General features: G+C 34.1%; 1 protein-coding gene and 1 long non-coding RNA gene across 2 annotated transcripts; both read right to left on the bottom strand.

The window, feature by feature from the left end:
• Positions 1 to 421: 421 nt before the first annotated feature.
• LOC105774393 (pathogenesis-related protein 1) lies at positions 422 to 1,206 on the bottom strand. The gene has a single exon (XM_012596882.2). The coding sequence runs from the start codon at positions 1,200 to 1,202 to the stop codon at positions 654 to 656; it is 549 nt and encodes a 182-aa protein (XP_012452336.1). The 5' UTR covers positions 1,203 to 1,206; the 3' UTR covers positions 422 to 653.
• A 14,372-nt stretch (positions 1,207 to 15,578) lies between these two features.
• LOC105774392 (uncharacterized) lies at positions 15,579 to 18,892 on the bottom strand. Its single transcript, XR_008197036.1, has 3 exons — positions 16,594 to 18,892; positions 15,994 to 16,074; positions 15,579 to 15,896 (listed from the first exon to the last, which is right to left on the bottom strand). It is a non-coding gene; the product is annotated as an uncharacterized LOC105774392 (long non-coding RNA).
• Positions 18,893 to 19,133: the final 241 nt, after the last annotated feature.

The following is a 19,133-nucleotide window of genomic DNA, read 5'->3' as shown; positions in this document are numbered from 1 at the left end:
CCCATCCCTAAAATTTTACCAAACTAACTCCCTTTTGATTTTATAACTACTTTTATTCATTTTAATTATAATTTTTAAAACTTTTACAATGCTATTAGAAATATTATCACACCCTCACGCATATGAAATTATGTATTTAAAACATGATTTTTGAGTGATAAATTTAAGGTGTTGCTAACCCAATAGACATAAACTCATATGCAATTTTTTATTGTTTTAAATAAAAGACTAAAGTACTTTTAAATAATATAATTTATTTCAGATGCGAAAGAATATTAAAATAATTTTTCTAACTGTGTTAGGATCCGATTGATTGGTGACATCAACTCAAGTAAAGGGCTTTATAAATAATATAAATAACATTTTAACTATTATAATAATATGTAATTTAAATAAAATGGGGTTTAAGACAGAATTGAGATTAGAGGCAACAAAAATTAGGAGTAAACCCTATTCGAAACGAGTGATACACCTCTGTCTTTCTTGGTCCACTCTACCATCATCAAAGCCAACCATATTGGGTTAAATACTAGTTTATATACCGAAAACAGTTGGAAATGGAACAGCATCTGAATATTAACTGTGAAAGCAATTAAGAACGATTTAACACCTTCATACTATGTACCACTGCCACACTTTGCACAAATTTCAAATCAAAATGGCTTTTGGCCTATCACATTACCATGGGGATCATAGTTACAACCGATCAACGTATCTCCGCTTCTGCACACAACTTTGGCGCATCCAATCTTCAAGCTATCCTTCCAAATCATTTGAGTATAATGTAAGCAGTCTTTATTTTTGGTGCATGTATTCTTTTTATGGTCGTAGTAGTCTTTCTCCTCCGCCCACGCGGCCACTGCATCGCCTGGTTTCCAATCCTTGCCGCTGCCCCAGAAGAGATTCTCCCCGTAATCGCTATTGGAATGGATCAAAGCACAATCTGCTTGCCTCTTATGTGCCCACCAGGAAGCAAATTTTGCCAGCTTTTTGCTCCATTTGAGAGGAGGCAACCGCCGCTCTTCTCTTATAATGTTGTGAGGTATTAGATACTGTTGAATTGACATGTCAGAAGCTTGGTTAAGTAAGCGTCTGGACATAAGTTGCGAAGAATCTTCGTCGGTGGAGTATGAATAAGATAATGAAACAAGTGAAGAAAGGAGGAGGAAAGTTCCTAGTGTAAACTTGCTTCTCATCTCCATAGATTTTGAAAGTGCCTTTTGATTGGAGATCACAAGTCAATAGTATATATATAGACCCTTGCACTGAATGGTAGATTTTGAAGGGGGGGGATTTGGGTTATTCTCATAAGATGTCCTTGAACTATAGTCCATATTCTAAAATAGTCCCAAACTTCAAAATATTTTAATTGAGTCATTAAAATATCAGTATCATATCAATTAAGTACTTCCATCAGCCTTGCCATTAGCTTAGACGTTTAATGACATTCCATATATGATCATGTGGAGCATATTTAAAACGTTGTCGATCCAATTATATACATTTGTGCATTTACTATATGAACATGTTGAAGGGAGACCGACTTCTTCTAACTTTTCAAAGTGTCACTAGCTAGATCAAGTGGTAGCTAGATGCCTAACAATGCCATATAAAGGTATGGGTTCAAACACTACAAAGCGCAGATGCTTACATTATTTGGTTAATAGTCGTGAGTCATGCATGGTCCATTCCTACGAGGTGCTCCCACTCAATTGAATTTGTTACCTCTTCAGAAGACAAAATCCTAACTAGAGACAATTCCAAACATGTTAAGGGATTCGCCAAATTTTGGTGGATGATACTGTGAAGATTTCTCTAAAAAGGATTGACCTCCCATCAACAAAACGATTTAAATTTGACATGTTAAAAGAATAGCACTCTTAGGTTTTAATGAGACTTTGTTTTTTTAACATGTCATGTCCATGTTATTTATTTATGTTATATATATTCACACATGTTTTCATTTTTTATCATATGTTTTTGAAAATGTTTAGCATCATATCCAAATTGGCATTTAAAGCATAAGTTGATAGTATGACATAAATGATACAATTCATATACTTTGAGACTTTGAGGACTTAATTAGTTAAAATTTGAAGTTTAAGGACCAATTTAGAATCTGAATAATAGTTTGGAGATGTTTGGTGAATTAACCCAAAAAGAAATTGATAATAGAGATAATGTATTTAATATTTATGATAGTAAGAAAGAATCATTTCACATGGTAAGAAGCAAAGTTGCAATAGATTTGAGGTGTATAACATTCATTGGGAAAATAGAAGACAGAGGGTTGGTTAGACTGTCAACTAAAAATAACGGCTTCTAATCATTGTTAGCATATGATTAACCAACACTGTTCATTAGTTTTCCAAAATTGGTGAATGAAATTATGCAGGAATCTAATGATGTGATAATTTAATTAAGAAAAATAAAAAATATTAATAAATTTATTTAAACATAATTTTTTTTTTCAAGTTTTAAACTTAGAATTTATGTCTTAATATTTAAGATTTATTTCATATTTTTTATTAAAATTTAGAGTTGAGAATTTATATCGAATACCGAATATTAAATTTATATTAAATAAAATGATTAGTATTTATTTATTGACCATTTAATTAATTAATAAGGTGGCTGTAAATAATAATAATAATGGGAAGGAAATGAATATTGAATAGTCCTTAATCTAATGCAAATCTGGCATACCAAAGCACATGGCAAATTGAAGAGAGCTGGTCTCTAAAATACTTGAGGGAAAAACCTTTGATTGTCACGTTAGGGCATGTGAACAAATGTTAGAAACATTAATTACACCACAAAACCATATCTATTTGTTTACTTTGTAAATGTATTGGTATTTTTTTCCTTTTAATAATATTAACGACATGTTTGGTTCGTTGAAATAAGATATAATCTGAATGGAATGCTATTATATGGGAATGAAATAAAATGTAATAGGTATTAAATAGTTTGGTCAAATAAAATGAGAATAAAGAATAAATTAGGAATAGACATAAAATGACATTATTACCATTATATTAAATAAATATATTTAATTTATAAAATTAAACTTATTTTTTCCTAATACAAGATATTATTAATTAAAAACTAAGTATTTAAAATATTACATTATATTTAATATAATATATCATATTTAATATTATACATCAAAATATTTATTGATAATATATTAAATGAATATAAATAATATGTTTACAAGATTTTAATGATAACCTACTAAATAATTTTTTTTTAATAAAAATATGGCTTGCATATTTTATTCAACAAAAAAAATAAAAGAACAACTGAAAAAACTACCCTACAAAAATAAGGCCCAATCTGAACCCATTTAAAAGCTTAAAGTTTACCTAAGCCCATATCCTAAAAAAACAATCAAACATTGAAAAATTAAAGAAACCCTACTCCTAATCCTGCAGCCAGATTCCTCTTTTCAACACATTCCTTATAACACTTCTAACCCGTATCTGTCATCAGAATAGGGTTATGGAGTATTACCGTAAATTTTAACTTTAAACATTTAATTCTAAACATTTCATAAATCATAACATAATTCATTCAAACACGTGCATATCGTCCCTAATTCGAGCTTTGAGGCCTTAGAAACACTTTAGAAACAATTCGGGACTAAATCGGAATCATTTAGAACTTTATGGAAAAAGATAGAAAATTTCACATTGTAGGTGTCACACGGCCTTGTGACTCACACGGTTGAGACACACGCCCGTGTCTTAGGCAATGTGAACATCCGAAATAGGGACATACGACTATGTCCCAGTTCATGTCCGTGCTCGTGTAACTCTCTGACTTGGTTCACACGACCAAGCCACACGCCCGTGTGCCAAATCGTGTAACTCTCGAAATGGCCTCACATGCTCGTGTGCCAAGCTGTGTGCTAGGCCATGTAATTTCCCGACTTACAACCCTTTGAAACCTACTAGGGACACACAGCCATATCGCATGGTAGTATGTTTTATAATAAATTAAACTTGGTGGCCATAAAAGTTGAAAGGATATGTTAAAATTCACCTTAACAAGACGTTGAATTATGTATGCTATTTTTGACATGCACGGTGTTTGAAATGCATAGTTATAGCCCGATGACCCATTTCATAAAAGGTTGTAATTTTATAAATACGGCTTGTGTGTCATGCCTTACTACTATCCTCTTGTATTTCTCTTCTCATCTTACTCCCTCGTGTGTAAAACGAGTTTCTGCATATTGTAATTTGCAAGAGTTGTTGTGGGCTAGACGAGAAGGAAAATGGGTCAACTAGTGTGGATCGATAGCTTGTGAAACGGCTTACACCTTTAGGTTTCTTTTGGCTTAGGTTGCACCACCTTAGTTTATGGGCTATAACTATTGCATTTATTTATTGCTTTATTTATTCATGTATGAGATGCTATGGATGTCTAAAGCATGCCAAATTTTAAATATGTTAAAATTTGATAATAATGAACCATATTAATTGATGAGATCAATTAAATAGCTAAATGGACTAAAGTAAACCATAATTGGTGAGGTGGAACAACCTTAACAAAATCCCTCTATTAAAATATTAAGTCAATATAGCCTTCCAATTTTGCCCTCGTTAAGGCCTCGATCAATATTGTGTAGGTTCTGCTAAAGCGAAGTACTAGCATTTATCTTGGTTAAACGCGAAGAATAAACAAGTGATATTCGCTGGTTAAAATTGGTTAATGACTTAACTAGGTTATTCTAATAGGATTAGAAACCTATAGGCAATTAATTTGGATAAATCATAAGATGATTAGAACAAGAGTTGTTCACCAAACTTTAGGAGTTATATATGATGTAATTAGCAAGTGTTGCTTACCTAGATAACCATAATCTTGAGAGTAAAGCCAAAGCTGACTTAAGAGGAGGTGAAATATGGCTCCTTAACCCACTTGAAATACTTTTCGAGAAAGTCTTTTCAAAACTAATATATGAGGGTTATTAATTTTGTAATAAAATAGTGGGAACATCATTTAATAAAATCATTTTTAATGATTGATATAAACTTGGTAAATTTACACACGCATATTTTATTGTTGTAGATATATTATGGCTGCAAACACTAATACACTCTCATTGCGATCGGTCTTTGAGAAGGACAAATTGAATGGTTTGAATTTTCTTGACTGGTTCTGTAACTTGAGGATTATCCTTAAACAAGAACGAAAATTATATGTCATTGAACAACCGCTTCCTAATGAACCACTCGCTAATGCCTCGAGGGCTGATAGAGATGCTTGCAAGAAGCATCTCGATGACATGGTAGACATTGGATGTCTTATCTTGCCACTATGAATCCTGAGCTTCAGAAGCAATATGAGGACATGGTTGCTTATGAAATGATTGAGCACCTGAAAGAACTTTATCAGGGGCAAGCACAGCAAGATAGGTTCGATATCTCTAAGGCCCGATTTCAATGTAAATTGGCTGAAGAAAGCCCAGTAAGACCTCATGTTCTTAAGATGATTGGCTATATTGAAAGCCTATCTAAGCTTGGGTTTCCATTGAGCCAAGAGTTTGCCACTGATGTTATTCTGCAATCGTTGCCGGATAGCTACAGCCAGTTTGTCCTCAATTTCAATATGAATGAAATTGACAAGACTCTGCCATAGTTGCTCAGTATGTTACGAACTGCTGAAGGCAACATGAAAAAGGTTGGACCCAGGCCCATACTGATGGTCCGTAATAACAAGGGCAAGGGAAAGGCCGAAGTTCAGACAAAGCCCAAGGCCAAAGGTAGGCCCAAGCCTGGAAAAGTAAAGGCTGCATTGAAACCTAAAGGTGGGGTGGCTAAGGAAGGAAACTGCTTTCATTGTGGTGTGACTGGACATTGGAAGCGCAACTGCCCTATCTATCTTGAGGAAGTCAAGAAGGCCAAAATAAGCGGAACGTCTGCTTCAAGTATTTATGTTATTGATATTAATTTATCAACTACTACTTTATAGGTATTAGATACTGGTTGTGGTTCTCACATTTGTACTTCTATACAAGGACTACAAAGGAGTAGGACTTTGGCTAGAGAAGATGTGGACTTACGAGTTGGAAATGGAGCACAAGTTGCTGCATTAGCTGCGGGAACATATAATTTATCTTTGCCTAGTGAACTTGGTTTATGTTTAAAGGATTGTTATTTTGTGCCCAGTTTGACTAAAAACATTATTTCAATTTCTTGTTTAGAAAAAATTGGTTTTGAAATAATTATTAAGAATACTTGTTGTTCCTTTTATCTCAATAATGTTTTCTATGGTTCGGTACAATTGATTAATGGCCTCTATATTTTAGATCAAATGAATCCCATTTACAACATAAATACTAAAAGATCGAAAATAAATGACTCAAATCAAACTTATCTATGGCATTGTCGTTTGGGCCACATAAGTGAGGAATGCATATCCAATCTCCATAAAGATGGTCTCTTGAATTCATTTGTTTTTGAACAATTTGAAGTATGTGAATCTTACTTATTGAGAAAAATGACTAAATCTCCTTTTACTGGTAAAAGTGAATAAGCTAGTGATTTATTGGGCCTAATACATTCTAATGTACGTGGGCCAATAAATACACAGGCTAGAGGTGGATTTCACTGCTTCCTTACTTTCACTGATGATTTCAGTGAATATGGGTATGTCTATCTCATGCTCCATAAGTCTGAGTCCCTTGAAAAGTTCAAGGAATCCAAAAATGAAGTACAAAATCAACTAGGCAAAACTATTAAGACACTTTGATCTGATCGAGGTGGAGAGTATTTGAGCTTAGAGTTTGATGATCTTTTGAAGGAATGTGGGATTGCCTCACAACTTACTCCTCCTGGTACTCCTCAATGGAATGGAGTTTCTAAGAGAAGAAATCGAACTCTGTTAGACATGGTTTGATCCATAATGAGTCATGCTGATCTGCCGACTTCTTTTTGGGGACATGCACTTGAGACAACTGTTTTCACACTAAATCGTGTTCCATCTAAATCGGTTCAAAAGACGCCATATGAGATGTGGACTGGAAAACATCCTAGTATGTCTTTTATGAAAATTTAGGGTTGCGAAGCTTATGTTAAACGTCAGATGTCCACTAAGCTTGAACCCAAATCTGAAAAGTGTGTTTTTGTGATGTATCCGAAAGAAACCAAAGGATATTATTTCTTCAATCCCACTGAGAACAAAATACTTGTTGCTCGGACTGGTGTCTTCCTAGAGAGAGAATTTGTTTCTAGAAAAGGAAGTGGGAAAAAGATTGAACTTGAAGAAATTTGAGAATCACAAAATACCACTGAACCAGAGATAGAACAACAGTAAATTCTACAAGAAATTAAGGAACAAGTAACTGTTGTAGAAACACAATCACCGCGTAGATCTTTAAGAGAACGCCAAGCACTTGAGAGATATGGATTTCTCATTACAACGTATGGTGACGTTCTTCTTATAGATCAAGATAAGCCTAGGACTTATCAAGAAGTGGTGACGAGCCCAGACTCTGAGAAATGGCTTGAGGCCATGAGATCTGAGATGGATTCCATGTATGAAACCAAGTATGGACTTTGGTTGACCCACCCGAAGGGGTTAAACCCATAGGGTGCAAGTGGGTTTTCAAAAAGAAAACCGACATGGATGGTAATATACAAACATACAAGAGGGAATTAGTCGCTAAAGGTTTTTGCCAAGTTTATGGTGTTGACTATGATGAAACCTTTTCTCCTGTAACTATGTTTAAATCCATCAGGATCTTGCTCGCTATAGCTGCATTTCATGACTATGAAATCTGGCAGATGGATGTCAAAACAACTTTCCTTAATGGGAAACTTGAAGAGGATGTGTACATGACACAACCTGAAGGTTTTGTCAATCCAAAGGATGCTAGAAAGGTATGTAAGCTACAGAGATCCATTTATGGATTAAAGCAAGGTTCTCGAAGTTGGAATCTTCATTTTAACGATGCGATCAAGGAGTTTGGTTTTATCAAAAATGAAGATGAGCCATGTATTTACAAGAAAGTTAGTAGGAGCACTATAACATTCTTGGTATTGTATGTGGATGACATACTTATCATAGGAAATGACATACCTACCTTGCAATCTATTAAGACTTGGTTAGGAAGTTGTTTTTCTATGAAGGACTTGGGTGAAGCCACTTACATCTTAGGAGTGAAGATCTATAGAGATAGATCAAGACGACTACTAGGCCTAAGCCAAAGTACATACATAGAAAAGGTTCAGTATGGAAGAATCTAAGAGAGGATTCCTACCTATGAGACATGGTATTTCACTCTAGAAGGAATTGTGTCCTTCAACTCCACAAGAGAGAGAACGCATGAGTAAAATTCCTTATGCTTTCGCTATTGGATCTATCATGTATGCCATGTTATGTACCCGTCCAGATGTCTCATATGCCTTAAGTATGACGAGCAGGTACCAAGTAGATCCTGGTGAAGGTCACTGGACCACAGTCAAGAATATCCTTAAGTACTTAAGAAGAACTAAGGATACGTTCCTAATATATGGAGGTGAGGAAGAGTTAAGTGTAAAAGGTTACACTGATGCCAGCTTCCAAACCGACAAGGATGATTCTCGATCACAATCAGGTTTTGTGTTTTTCCTTAATGGTGGTGCTGTGAGCTGGAAGAGTTCAAAGCAAAGTACAGTGGTCGATTCTACAATAGAGGCCGAGCATATTGCAGTCAGTGAGGCAGCAAAGGAAGCGGTTTGGATCAAGAAGTTCATTATTGAACTAGGGGTTGTGTCTAGCATATCAGATGCTATAGAACTCCGATGAGATAATAATGGAGCCATTGCACAAGCTAAAGAACCTAGATCTCACCAGCGATCCAAACATATACTTAGGTGCTACCATCTTATTCGAGAGATTATCGATCGAGGGAATGTAGAGATATGCAGAGTACCTACAGATAATAACATTACTGATCCCCTGACCAAGCCTCTGAAACAGCAGAAGCATGATCATCACACTAAGTCGCTTGGTATTAGATATATAAGTGATTGGTCTTAGTGCTAGTGGGAGATTGTTAGAGTATGCCCAAAGATCAATCATGAGATGGTTGTAATAAAATACTTGATTTATCATGTTTATTAGTATAAGGCGTTACCATTATTATTTCAGATTCTTTTCTGTGTGTATAAATAAACTGTTTTATAATAATGTCCTGAAAATAATATGATTATTCTTAAAAGGTCCTCAGTCAAATATTATTGTTGGCTAGGACAACGATAATGCATTAAGGCTAACATGTAGTTGATTGATGATAAAGAGTTGTCATTGATATGGAGTGTCAAAATCGATGCATGAATATCTGTGTTAGAGAACAACATATTGGACTGACCCATTATGAGTATGTTTCTTGTAATTGTCACAACATTACTCATAGTGATTAATATGTATATGATCCTCAGACTTGAGATCATCATAATCCTAACATCGTGAGTTGTATATTTTGATACAGTTAAACATACACCGTAACTGGTTGTTCTATAAAGATTGATGTTGGATATACCACGATCTGTGTAGAGGGATATGGTTGATCGATATAGGATAAGTCCCTCCTACATAATGGGAGTAATATCTTAGGCCACTTGATTGAGTGAGACTAGAAATGCATGGACATGCTCAAATAAGCTGATATGAGATGTCATACTTATTTGTATATCATAATCTACTTAAGATATCAAGGAACATGGAATGGACTATGCAAGTGTGACTATTCCATGACTTGTGTCCAATCCAGAGATAAAGGACTTAAGGATTATTGCATAAAAGGTTAATCATAAAAAGGTTATGTCGAATCATGATTTCTTGTGACTTAGGTAGCAATGATGCATTGTTAGGTGCCACTCATTGTAACATTGGAATCGTTCTAGTATTACTGCTAACGTTACAAAAACCTACAAGGTCACACCCTATAGTTGAAATGAACGAAATAAAACATAGTTGGTATTGTGTTTGGTTGTCGCTTGAATTAAATTAATTATAGAATTAATTTAATTGGGTAATCAAATATCGAATACATTATATGTACAAGGTTATTGTACACATAATGAGCACATGAATTTGGTTCGTATATAAATTCAAATAAATATATAGTTTACCGAAATCATTATTATAATTAATGTAATTATAATTTTCGATTTAAAAAACATTGTTATATTTATTCAATTTCTAGAAACCCTAAAAATAGATATAAAAAATCCTGTTTTTCTTGGCTTAGTGGGTCTAGCAGCCGTCAAAGCAAAGTCTTCTCCAAAATAGTTTTGGGGATTCCTTCCGTTCATTGATAACTGGGTGGATTACGTAGAGGCTGGAGTCACGATAGATTGCGGCTTGGTTCGATAGTAGACCAGATTACTCGTTGTCGAGGCGTCGCTGTCTACTCAGAATAAAGATTCGGTTATTTTGAAACTTTTTTTCACCCTGATTCGTTCCTCACACCTAGATCCATGGTTAGGATCGCTGGATGTTTTATTTTTCGCTGCGTTGTAGGGGTGTCGGTGCTCCAACAGTGTGCTAGGCCGTGTAATTGCCTGACTTGCAACCCTTTGAAACCTACAGGGGACACACGGCCATATCGCATGGTAGTATGTCACACATGGCTGAGACACACGCCCGTGTCTTAGGCCGTGTGGACAAGAAATAGGCAAAATTCAAGCCCTTTCTTTCACCCAAATCAAGCACACACCTACAAGCCATTTGTACATACAATCAAGCCTTAAAACATACCTAAAACATGCATAACAAACTAATTCAATAGGTCGTTTATCCTTACAACCAGTATGCCAAAAGGCACCTCAATCACCAATCATCAAATCAATTTAAACATAAACATATTTATGCATGAATCAACCATACAAAAACTACCTACTTCCATACCAAGCCATAGCACAATTGACCATATACCAAGTCACAATCAAACATACCAAATTGGTCATTCAAAATATATATTCACTTGATCATTTCAACACCAACCATTTAAGCATCAAAATACCAAAAGTTCACCAACCATAATACCACATATATACATGCCAAACATAACAACTAGATCATTAATACAAGTCCACCTATACATGCCATTATAACCATGACCAAAACATTAAAATCTACCGATATATATGTGGGATAGTGTGATAGGTCTCTGACGAGCTTCTAAACTGATGAGCTTCCAATTATCTATAAAAACATAGGAAAGAAAACTACGTAAGCATATAATGCTTAGTAAGTTCGTATAACATAAAACATAACTTACCATTTCATTACATAACATTAAAATTTAACATGATATAATCCAACCAATAGCTTGGCACAAGCCTAAGTACCAACAACAACACATGTTAGAATACTTGAACATAATTCATATGAATTTAACATAGATAACCATTACACTTGAACATAATTCAATTGGATTTGTCATCTTCCATAACATAACATATTTTCCATCTATCTCACTATTTCAAATCTTTTTGATAAATACATATCTTGGTTTATATTAAACACTTAGCATTTCCTTTCCAATTCATGCCCGTTGAACCATTTAGAATATCACCAGATACACAAGATAGCTCACATGAAGTGTGCTAAACATATAATCGTAACATTTTCCTTTCGTTTACATCATTGCTCACTCGAGTTGTGAAATGGACCTGCTCACATGAGTTGTAGGCCAAAATGTAAGCTACACGATGCTGCTCACACGAGCTGTGGAATATCCACAACAAATGCAGGACCTCAACCATCGGTAGGACATTTAAAACCAACACCCAAAACATGAAAACCCTAATGACATGTCATTTCTATCCTATGAATTCCTAAGGTTCAAATGGGGTTCTATAGTCGTTGTAACATCGTTGGGTTACATTAATTAATTACATAACAGTCAAAAATTTACATATAGCTCAAAAGATAGCATTAAAACATTACACAATTACACGAACTTACCTCGATGATAAATGCGTAGAAACAGAGTCGACTAATCCGAAGCTTTATCTTGACCCGATCTAAATTCGTACGAGGTCTAACTTGATATGCAAGATAGAGATTGAACCGAATGCTTCAAAGCCCTAAATATGTTCTTTCTTCTTCCATTTCGGTGGAGGAAGAAGATGAATCAAATAAAATGGATTTTGTTTTATTAATTTTTAACCTCAATTACCTATTTACCTTATACCGTTTAAAAACTTTAATAATTTCCATAAAACCAAACTCATAAATGTCCACTAACACAGAAATGGTATAATTACCACCTAAGTACTCTTATATTAAGGTTCTATAGCCATTAGTTACCTTTAGCTACTAGAACTCTACTTTTGTACCTTTTACGATTTAGTCCTTTTGACTTAATTAAGCATGCAAACGTTAAAATTTCTTGACGAAATTTTAACACGATCCTAATTTATTCCTATAAAAAATATAATAATAAAATAAATATTTCCATGTCAAATTTGTGGTCCCAAAACTATTGTTCTGATTTAACTGAAAACGGGCTATTACATTCCTTCCTTTTTTCTAGTTATTTCACCTTTGCAATGCTCTGGAAGATGGCTAACCTTTCTACATGTTCAGGAGTTTAGATAAGATTTTAATTTTTTTTCTTGTTTCAGATACTATTAACTAGTTCCTGTGAATCTGTGTAACACCCCTAACCCGTATCCGTCACCAAAATAGGGTTACAGAGCATTACCAGAGTTTGCAAATTAAACGGACATAAATTTCAAACTTTTCAAATCATATCAATAAAGACATTAAAACCGATTCAAAACATACATATTGTCTCTTAAACGAGCCCTCGAGGTCAAAATTACATGTTAGAAACAAGTCGAGACTAAATCGAAAACTCAGAGAATTTTTCAAAAAATAAAGAAAATTTTCAACATTGCAGAGGTCACACGGCCAAGAGACACGTCCATGTCTCAGACCGTGTGGGCATTCGAAGTAGGGGCACATGGCCGTGTCCCAGCCCGTGTCCGTGCCCGTGTAACTCTCTGACTTGGGTCACACGGCCAAGCCACATGCCTAAATAAGGCACCAAAATCAAGCATAAACAAATCATATACATACGGTGGTAAGTACTTAATTAAGGGTAATTATTGGCTTAATTAATAATTGGGCAATGTAATTGATTCTAGGCTAAGTAGCTTGCATAGTTGAAACAAGGAATAGGAGAAATCTGAGTAACTTAACCTAGGGTTAGATTTAGTGTTAGTTTACTTTAATTAGTTTAGTTCGTTTTATTATCTTAAATTGGATTTAACACTACTAATTCGTAACTTGATTAGATTAGTAATTATTTTCGATAATTGATTTAATAGTGATTTTCTCCAATCTGCAATCCCTTGGATATGATTCTCGGAATACTTACCAAGTGTTTCGCTGTAAACTAACTATATTACAATTTGACATGTACGATTGCATAAACCGCACTTAACTCTTATCTTCATATTTTTGCATGATTTTACACTCTTAATGTTCGCATGTCAGGAGGCGATCACCATTCCATGCAACTTTATTGGAACCAAAGCATGATAAATAATTTCAATGCTGGAAGGGAAGATATGTGGATCTATGTCTTTGATTCTCATACCGGAGAAGAGCTTAGTATGTGCTTCGAGATTGTTAGAAGAACAACAAAATATATATAAAGACAATTTCGAATTTCATATTCCTTAATGCCTAAAGTGGATACCTTTTTGCATTGTCTTCTACTATCATTTCAAAGATAAACTTTATTTTGGTATATTGGAGTCCCAAAGAACTCCATATTTCATTTGTTTTGTTTTTTTAAATTATGTTTTATTTTCATGTCAAATTTAAGGTATAATGATTTCATGTGTTGGGACATTTTCAAAATATTTATAATGTTCCAATAGTTATAAATAACATGTTATAAGTGATCCAAAAGTTATATCACTTGCATATTGACTAAGAGTTGTCACTATTCATAGTGATAAGATATGTCTCTTAAATATGAAAAGTTATGTCACTTGGTTAATTAACAAAGAATTATAATTACTCAAGTATATAACTATTCATAGTGTAATTTCATTTGCATGGTACAACAAAAAACATAGAAATAAAGTTTCTTTATATTCCCCAAAAAATAAAGTTTCATGTGCTTAGGGCACTTTCAAAGGAAGACACTTGATATTGTTCTTGAGTTAGTAACTCCCTGAAACATCAATGAAGTTGTTCTTTTGTTGAAGAAGGAAGTGATGAAAACTCAAAGTGGAGAACTTGAGAAGAACGAAGAATACAGACAAATGCTTATTCAAGCTATCCATTCCTGCGCAATCAAGTTCCCAGAAGTTGCAAGCACAGTTGTGCATCTGATGATGGATTTCTTAGGAGACAGTAATGTTGCTTCAGCTATTGATGTTATAGTTGTTTTTCGAGAAATAATTGAAACCAACCCTAAACTTAGGGCGTCCATTATAACACAGTTGTTGGACACATTCTATTAGATTCGACCTAAATTTCATTTTGACTGTTTCTATCAGTGTAAACGCTGACAACCATTAGACATCATTGTATCCTCAAGATTCACTTATCAGTAGCTCTTTTACACACCAAAATATTGCTGAGGTGAATAGAACCTTAAATATAGAGGCATGGTCACATGCATTGAAGCCTTTAGTTAATTTCTCATAAACTTGTTTTTATCCCCACACACCAATATTTGTTCCTAGTCATTTTTGTCATATCATTTAAAAATCATCCACTTCAAATTGTCACGTCAGCACCATTAAATTTTAACAGTCTAATCAACATTTTTCGTTAAAAAAATCAATTTGACTGAAAATGTAACATTAAGGGTTAAAGTGCTCAAAAAAGTAGGTTAAAACGAACAAAGTTGTAAGCGATAAAATCAATTTTGACATTATGCCTTTTACAAAGTTGCAAATTAAACTTGATGACCCCGTGACTGCAAATTCGTAAAGCTAGTTAGATGTTGGAATACAATGTTTTATATTGGTACTAGGCATAGTGATTAGTACGTATTATATTGGCCCATAATTCATATCGAGTAGTTTAAGTTTTGTCGCAGCACTACACCAAAATAGGCTTGTAGTGGAGTTTTTTTAGGAACTTAGCGGCGCTTTCACTAGCGCCGCAAAAAATGTCGCCATTGATAACGTCGCTAACTTTTGCGGCGTTTATGTGAAAAAACGCTGCTAAAGAACATGATCTTTAATAGTGCTTTACCCACAAACGCCTCTGCGCTTTACCTACAAACGCCGCTAAAGAACATGACATTTAGCGGCGCTTTACCCACAAACGTCGCTAAAGAACCTGACCTTTAGCGGCGCTTTAACCACAAACGCCGCTAAAGAACATGACCTTTAGCGACTCTTTACCCACAAACGCCGTTAAAGAACATGATCTTTAGCGGTGTTTTTATCACAAATGCTACTAAAAGTACGTTCTTTAGCTGCGTTTATGGAAAAACGTCACTAATTTTGGCAAATTTGTAACATCCGATTTTCATCCATATACAAATCCTTCTTGTAACATAAAATCCAACCAAATACGGAAAATTTAAATGATACTTCAAATTCAATGAAAGATATATGATATAAATTGATAACTGAATTATAATTCAAAATATTCTTACAATAATATTAAAATTAACAATGTTAAAAATATTCTTACAATAACTAAAGCACACTAAAATGTTTACACAATCACTTCCCAGAAACAGGTGCAGCAATAACCACAAGAAAAAAAAAGAAGGAAAATACACAAATCCAGAAACAACAGTTTTTGGCAATCAGTTTTTCAGGAGTAATACCGAAAAAATAACCCCCTGGTTTCAACAAAAAGGACACATTACTTAGAAGTCTCCTTGCTTTGTCTTCAGTTTCAAATCTTAACTGCAAATAGAAGAATAGAAATGCATTTCAGATTCATCATATTTGTTCACATGACAAATCAAAACCCAATGTTCACAACTTAAACTACACAAAATACCTGCAAATGCTGCAACAGACTAGATCAGCCTGAATGTCCTCTTGCAATAGGGTTTCCAAATTATCCTGTCAAATGAATGTGCTGTCAATCAAAATCTTGTTAGATGAAACATATTTCGGCAGATCTTTATGGGAGAAATGAAGGCAGTTTGTAACTCATCATGTTTCAGCAAGCCAGGCAGTTTGCCTTCAATAATGAATTTTTTTATGTAAAGTCTAATTGAAGGTTGTGCAGTAGACAACTAGCTAATTTCCATTTATGCAGCAAATTATAGTAGACTAATGCATGCTTCAGCCCTAACAAACTTTTAAGAAGACATTTATATAATGTATTAAACAGGTTTTTAAAAAGGCATAACCTTTATTTTCAGATAAGGTATATATCCCACATAGGTATGCTCAACTTTTTTAAGGATTTTCATATATTTGGAGGATCATGTTCATGTATCCATGTCCAAATATGCATCAAACACAAGTCTCAAACATGAGCACTTCAGAAAAAATGATGAGTTAGAGTAACATAGATATAGTAGCATAGATCCCCTATGTCAACACTCAATAATGATTAATGGCTAAGAAGGAAAAAAAAAGAATTAGGTACCTTAATTTCAGATATTGTGACTTTTGTCAAATTCAACTGTTCTAGAATGAATTCTTCAACAACCTCCATTGAGACCTTATCAGTCACAACTGAGTATCTGACCATAGATGAAAAGCTAGAAGCAGAGAAGCTCAAAAAATCCAGTAGCAGTTGCAAAATTAAGTTTACCAAGATAAACAGAACTTTTAAGATAATAAGAGATATTAAAGCAATTTAAGAATTGAAGAAAATATCTTTACAAAATTAATGTTACTATAGGTGAAATATATATATATATGAAACAATCATGATCATAATCATCAAAACTCCTAGTTGACAGCAAGCACTCTTCATTTTATTTAAAGCACCCGTGTCCAGCACATATGCAAAACAAAGGTACCGGGATATGATCATCCAAGGACATACCCAAGTCTGAATAACATAGCATATTATAAAAAATATATATAGATTTTAAACAATTGAACTGAGGACCCAATATAAAGTCTTCAGTTAATCATGGATTTCTAAAGCTTAATCCTGCCATATTCATTAAATCATCCAAAAAAAAAGCATTTTAGGAAGGAAAAACAAAAATAACCTTAAAAAATCCAAATCAACAGGAAAAATATTTTCTGAAAACTTAAGATGATCAATGTAAAAAACCCCACTGTTAACTTGAAGCAGAACCACTTTGAAGTTTAACTATAAATCTAAAATGGAAAAACTGAAAAGAAAAGGCAACATAGACTCCATATCCAATGAGGTTAAAGAGACAAATAAAGAGGATTGAGGCAACAAAAACAATATAATTTTTTCTTTCTAAGAAAATGAAATCTGTCCCACATTAGAAAGAAATATGAAAAATGCTCAAATAACTCATTGTGAAAGTGAAAACTGAGAGCTAAAGCAAATCTTATAAAACATATATATATAATATAAAAAGTTAAGAAAAGAGTAATTTTGTACAAAAGAAAAGTTTGGATCAAAAAGGAAACAAACTTTGAGTAATTTAATTATATAAAATAATTAAAACAAAGACTAAATTGGAAAAAGATTTGTTTTTCCATAATGAAAAGGAGCAAAACAATGTTCAAACTTCAAAGAAAATTATGTGAAAAAGACTTAACAAAGACAATATTAATAACATATTTTTTATTTCTTAGAAAATGGTAAGAAACACATACAAACTTTGAATCCAAAACTGGAATATGGCAAATACATAACATAGGCAGAATCAATCTTATGTTCAAAAGCAAATGTGCTTACTCGCCCCCCCACGTCCCCAAAAAAACTATCAAAATAAATATTAAAAGTCAATGCTGTTAATAAAAAATAAAAAAAACGAAAATTTGAATCTAAAAATGAAATTATAGGGGAAAAATTAGTTTAGAACTTTGAATGTGGGCGTATGAGAAAAGACCTGTTGGACCAACCAAACAAACGAAGCATGCATCTCTTTTTGAACTCTAACAAGAACCCCTTGTAAATCTTCATAAAACAAAATCTCTCGCATCTGCAAAATGTAACTATAAAGCTCTCGGATTATAAAAACCATTGAAGAAAACGCCTTCTTCATTGAACAATAAGTCGACTCCCCAGCATCACGAAACCCTTCTTGCCATTGTAGTTTCCTCTTTATAATCCGAAGCGAAAGCGGAAGATCCACGCTGTTGGCTTTACGTTCTATGTTTGATGGGATTATTTCTTCTCCTCTTTCCAACCACGACGGCTTCAAAGATTCAGAATCTAAATCCTTCATGTTGATTTCGCTGATAGGTTTATCGCTGTCGTCCGGTGACTAGAGTTTGGGTGCCAATTCTTGAATCTTTTTTGAGAATTCTTCATCAGAGAAGTCATCGACTAAACTAGTACTGCAAGCTCTTTTTAAATTTCTGGACCTTGGATAGAGAAACTCACAGCATCGGGAGCGTTGGAGAGTGGTGGAGTGAGCACCAAACAGAGCTGACCGGCGAACCGACTTCAAACTAAGTACAGAAGGTGAAAAGGTAGCTGAAACTAGAGCTTGAGAGGAAGATGGAGGTTGAGGAGGAATCGACTCAACTGATTCAACTGATTCAGTTTCGAAGTTGTTGAAGAAATCGGCATAGGCGAGCTTGTTGTCGAAAGTGATGACGCCTTCGCCGAAGATCTCCGGTGTGTCAACATCGTCGACTTCCATGGCTGAACCTTGGTCGTCTGGGTCCGTCACGAGTTCCATCGGCATCGGCCTCATCTTTCCCCTCTTTTCTTTAGGCTTCTAGGGATTTCTTTCGTTGATTTAATTTTAATTATTTTTGTTGAAATATCTTCCCCCCTCATCTTTCCCCCCTTTTCTTTACAATTGATTATGGATTTTGCGGTGTTTTTAGAAAAAACGCCACTAAAAAATTAAATTTTTGTAGTGAAACGACACGTTTTGAATACATATTTGCGGCGTTTTTCGTCCAAACACCGCTATTGCTTACCTTTTGCGACGTTTTTCTCATAAACGCCGCTAATGATTGACTTTTTTTACAATTTTATATTTAATTATTATATAATTCATATCCATTTTAAATAAA

The sequence above is a fragment of the Gossypium raimondii genome, chromosome 6 (genome assembly GCF_025698545.1).
Source record: "Gossypium raimondii isolate GPD5lz chromosome 6, ASM2569854v1, whole genome shotgun sequence".
NCBI classification, from domain to species: Eukaryota; Viridiplantae; Streptophyta; class Magnoliopsida; order Malvales; family Malvaceae; genus Gossypium; species Gossypium raimondii.
Note: the sequence above shows the minus strand (reverse complement) of the source record. Positions and strands in the feature narration are given on the sequence as shown.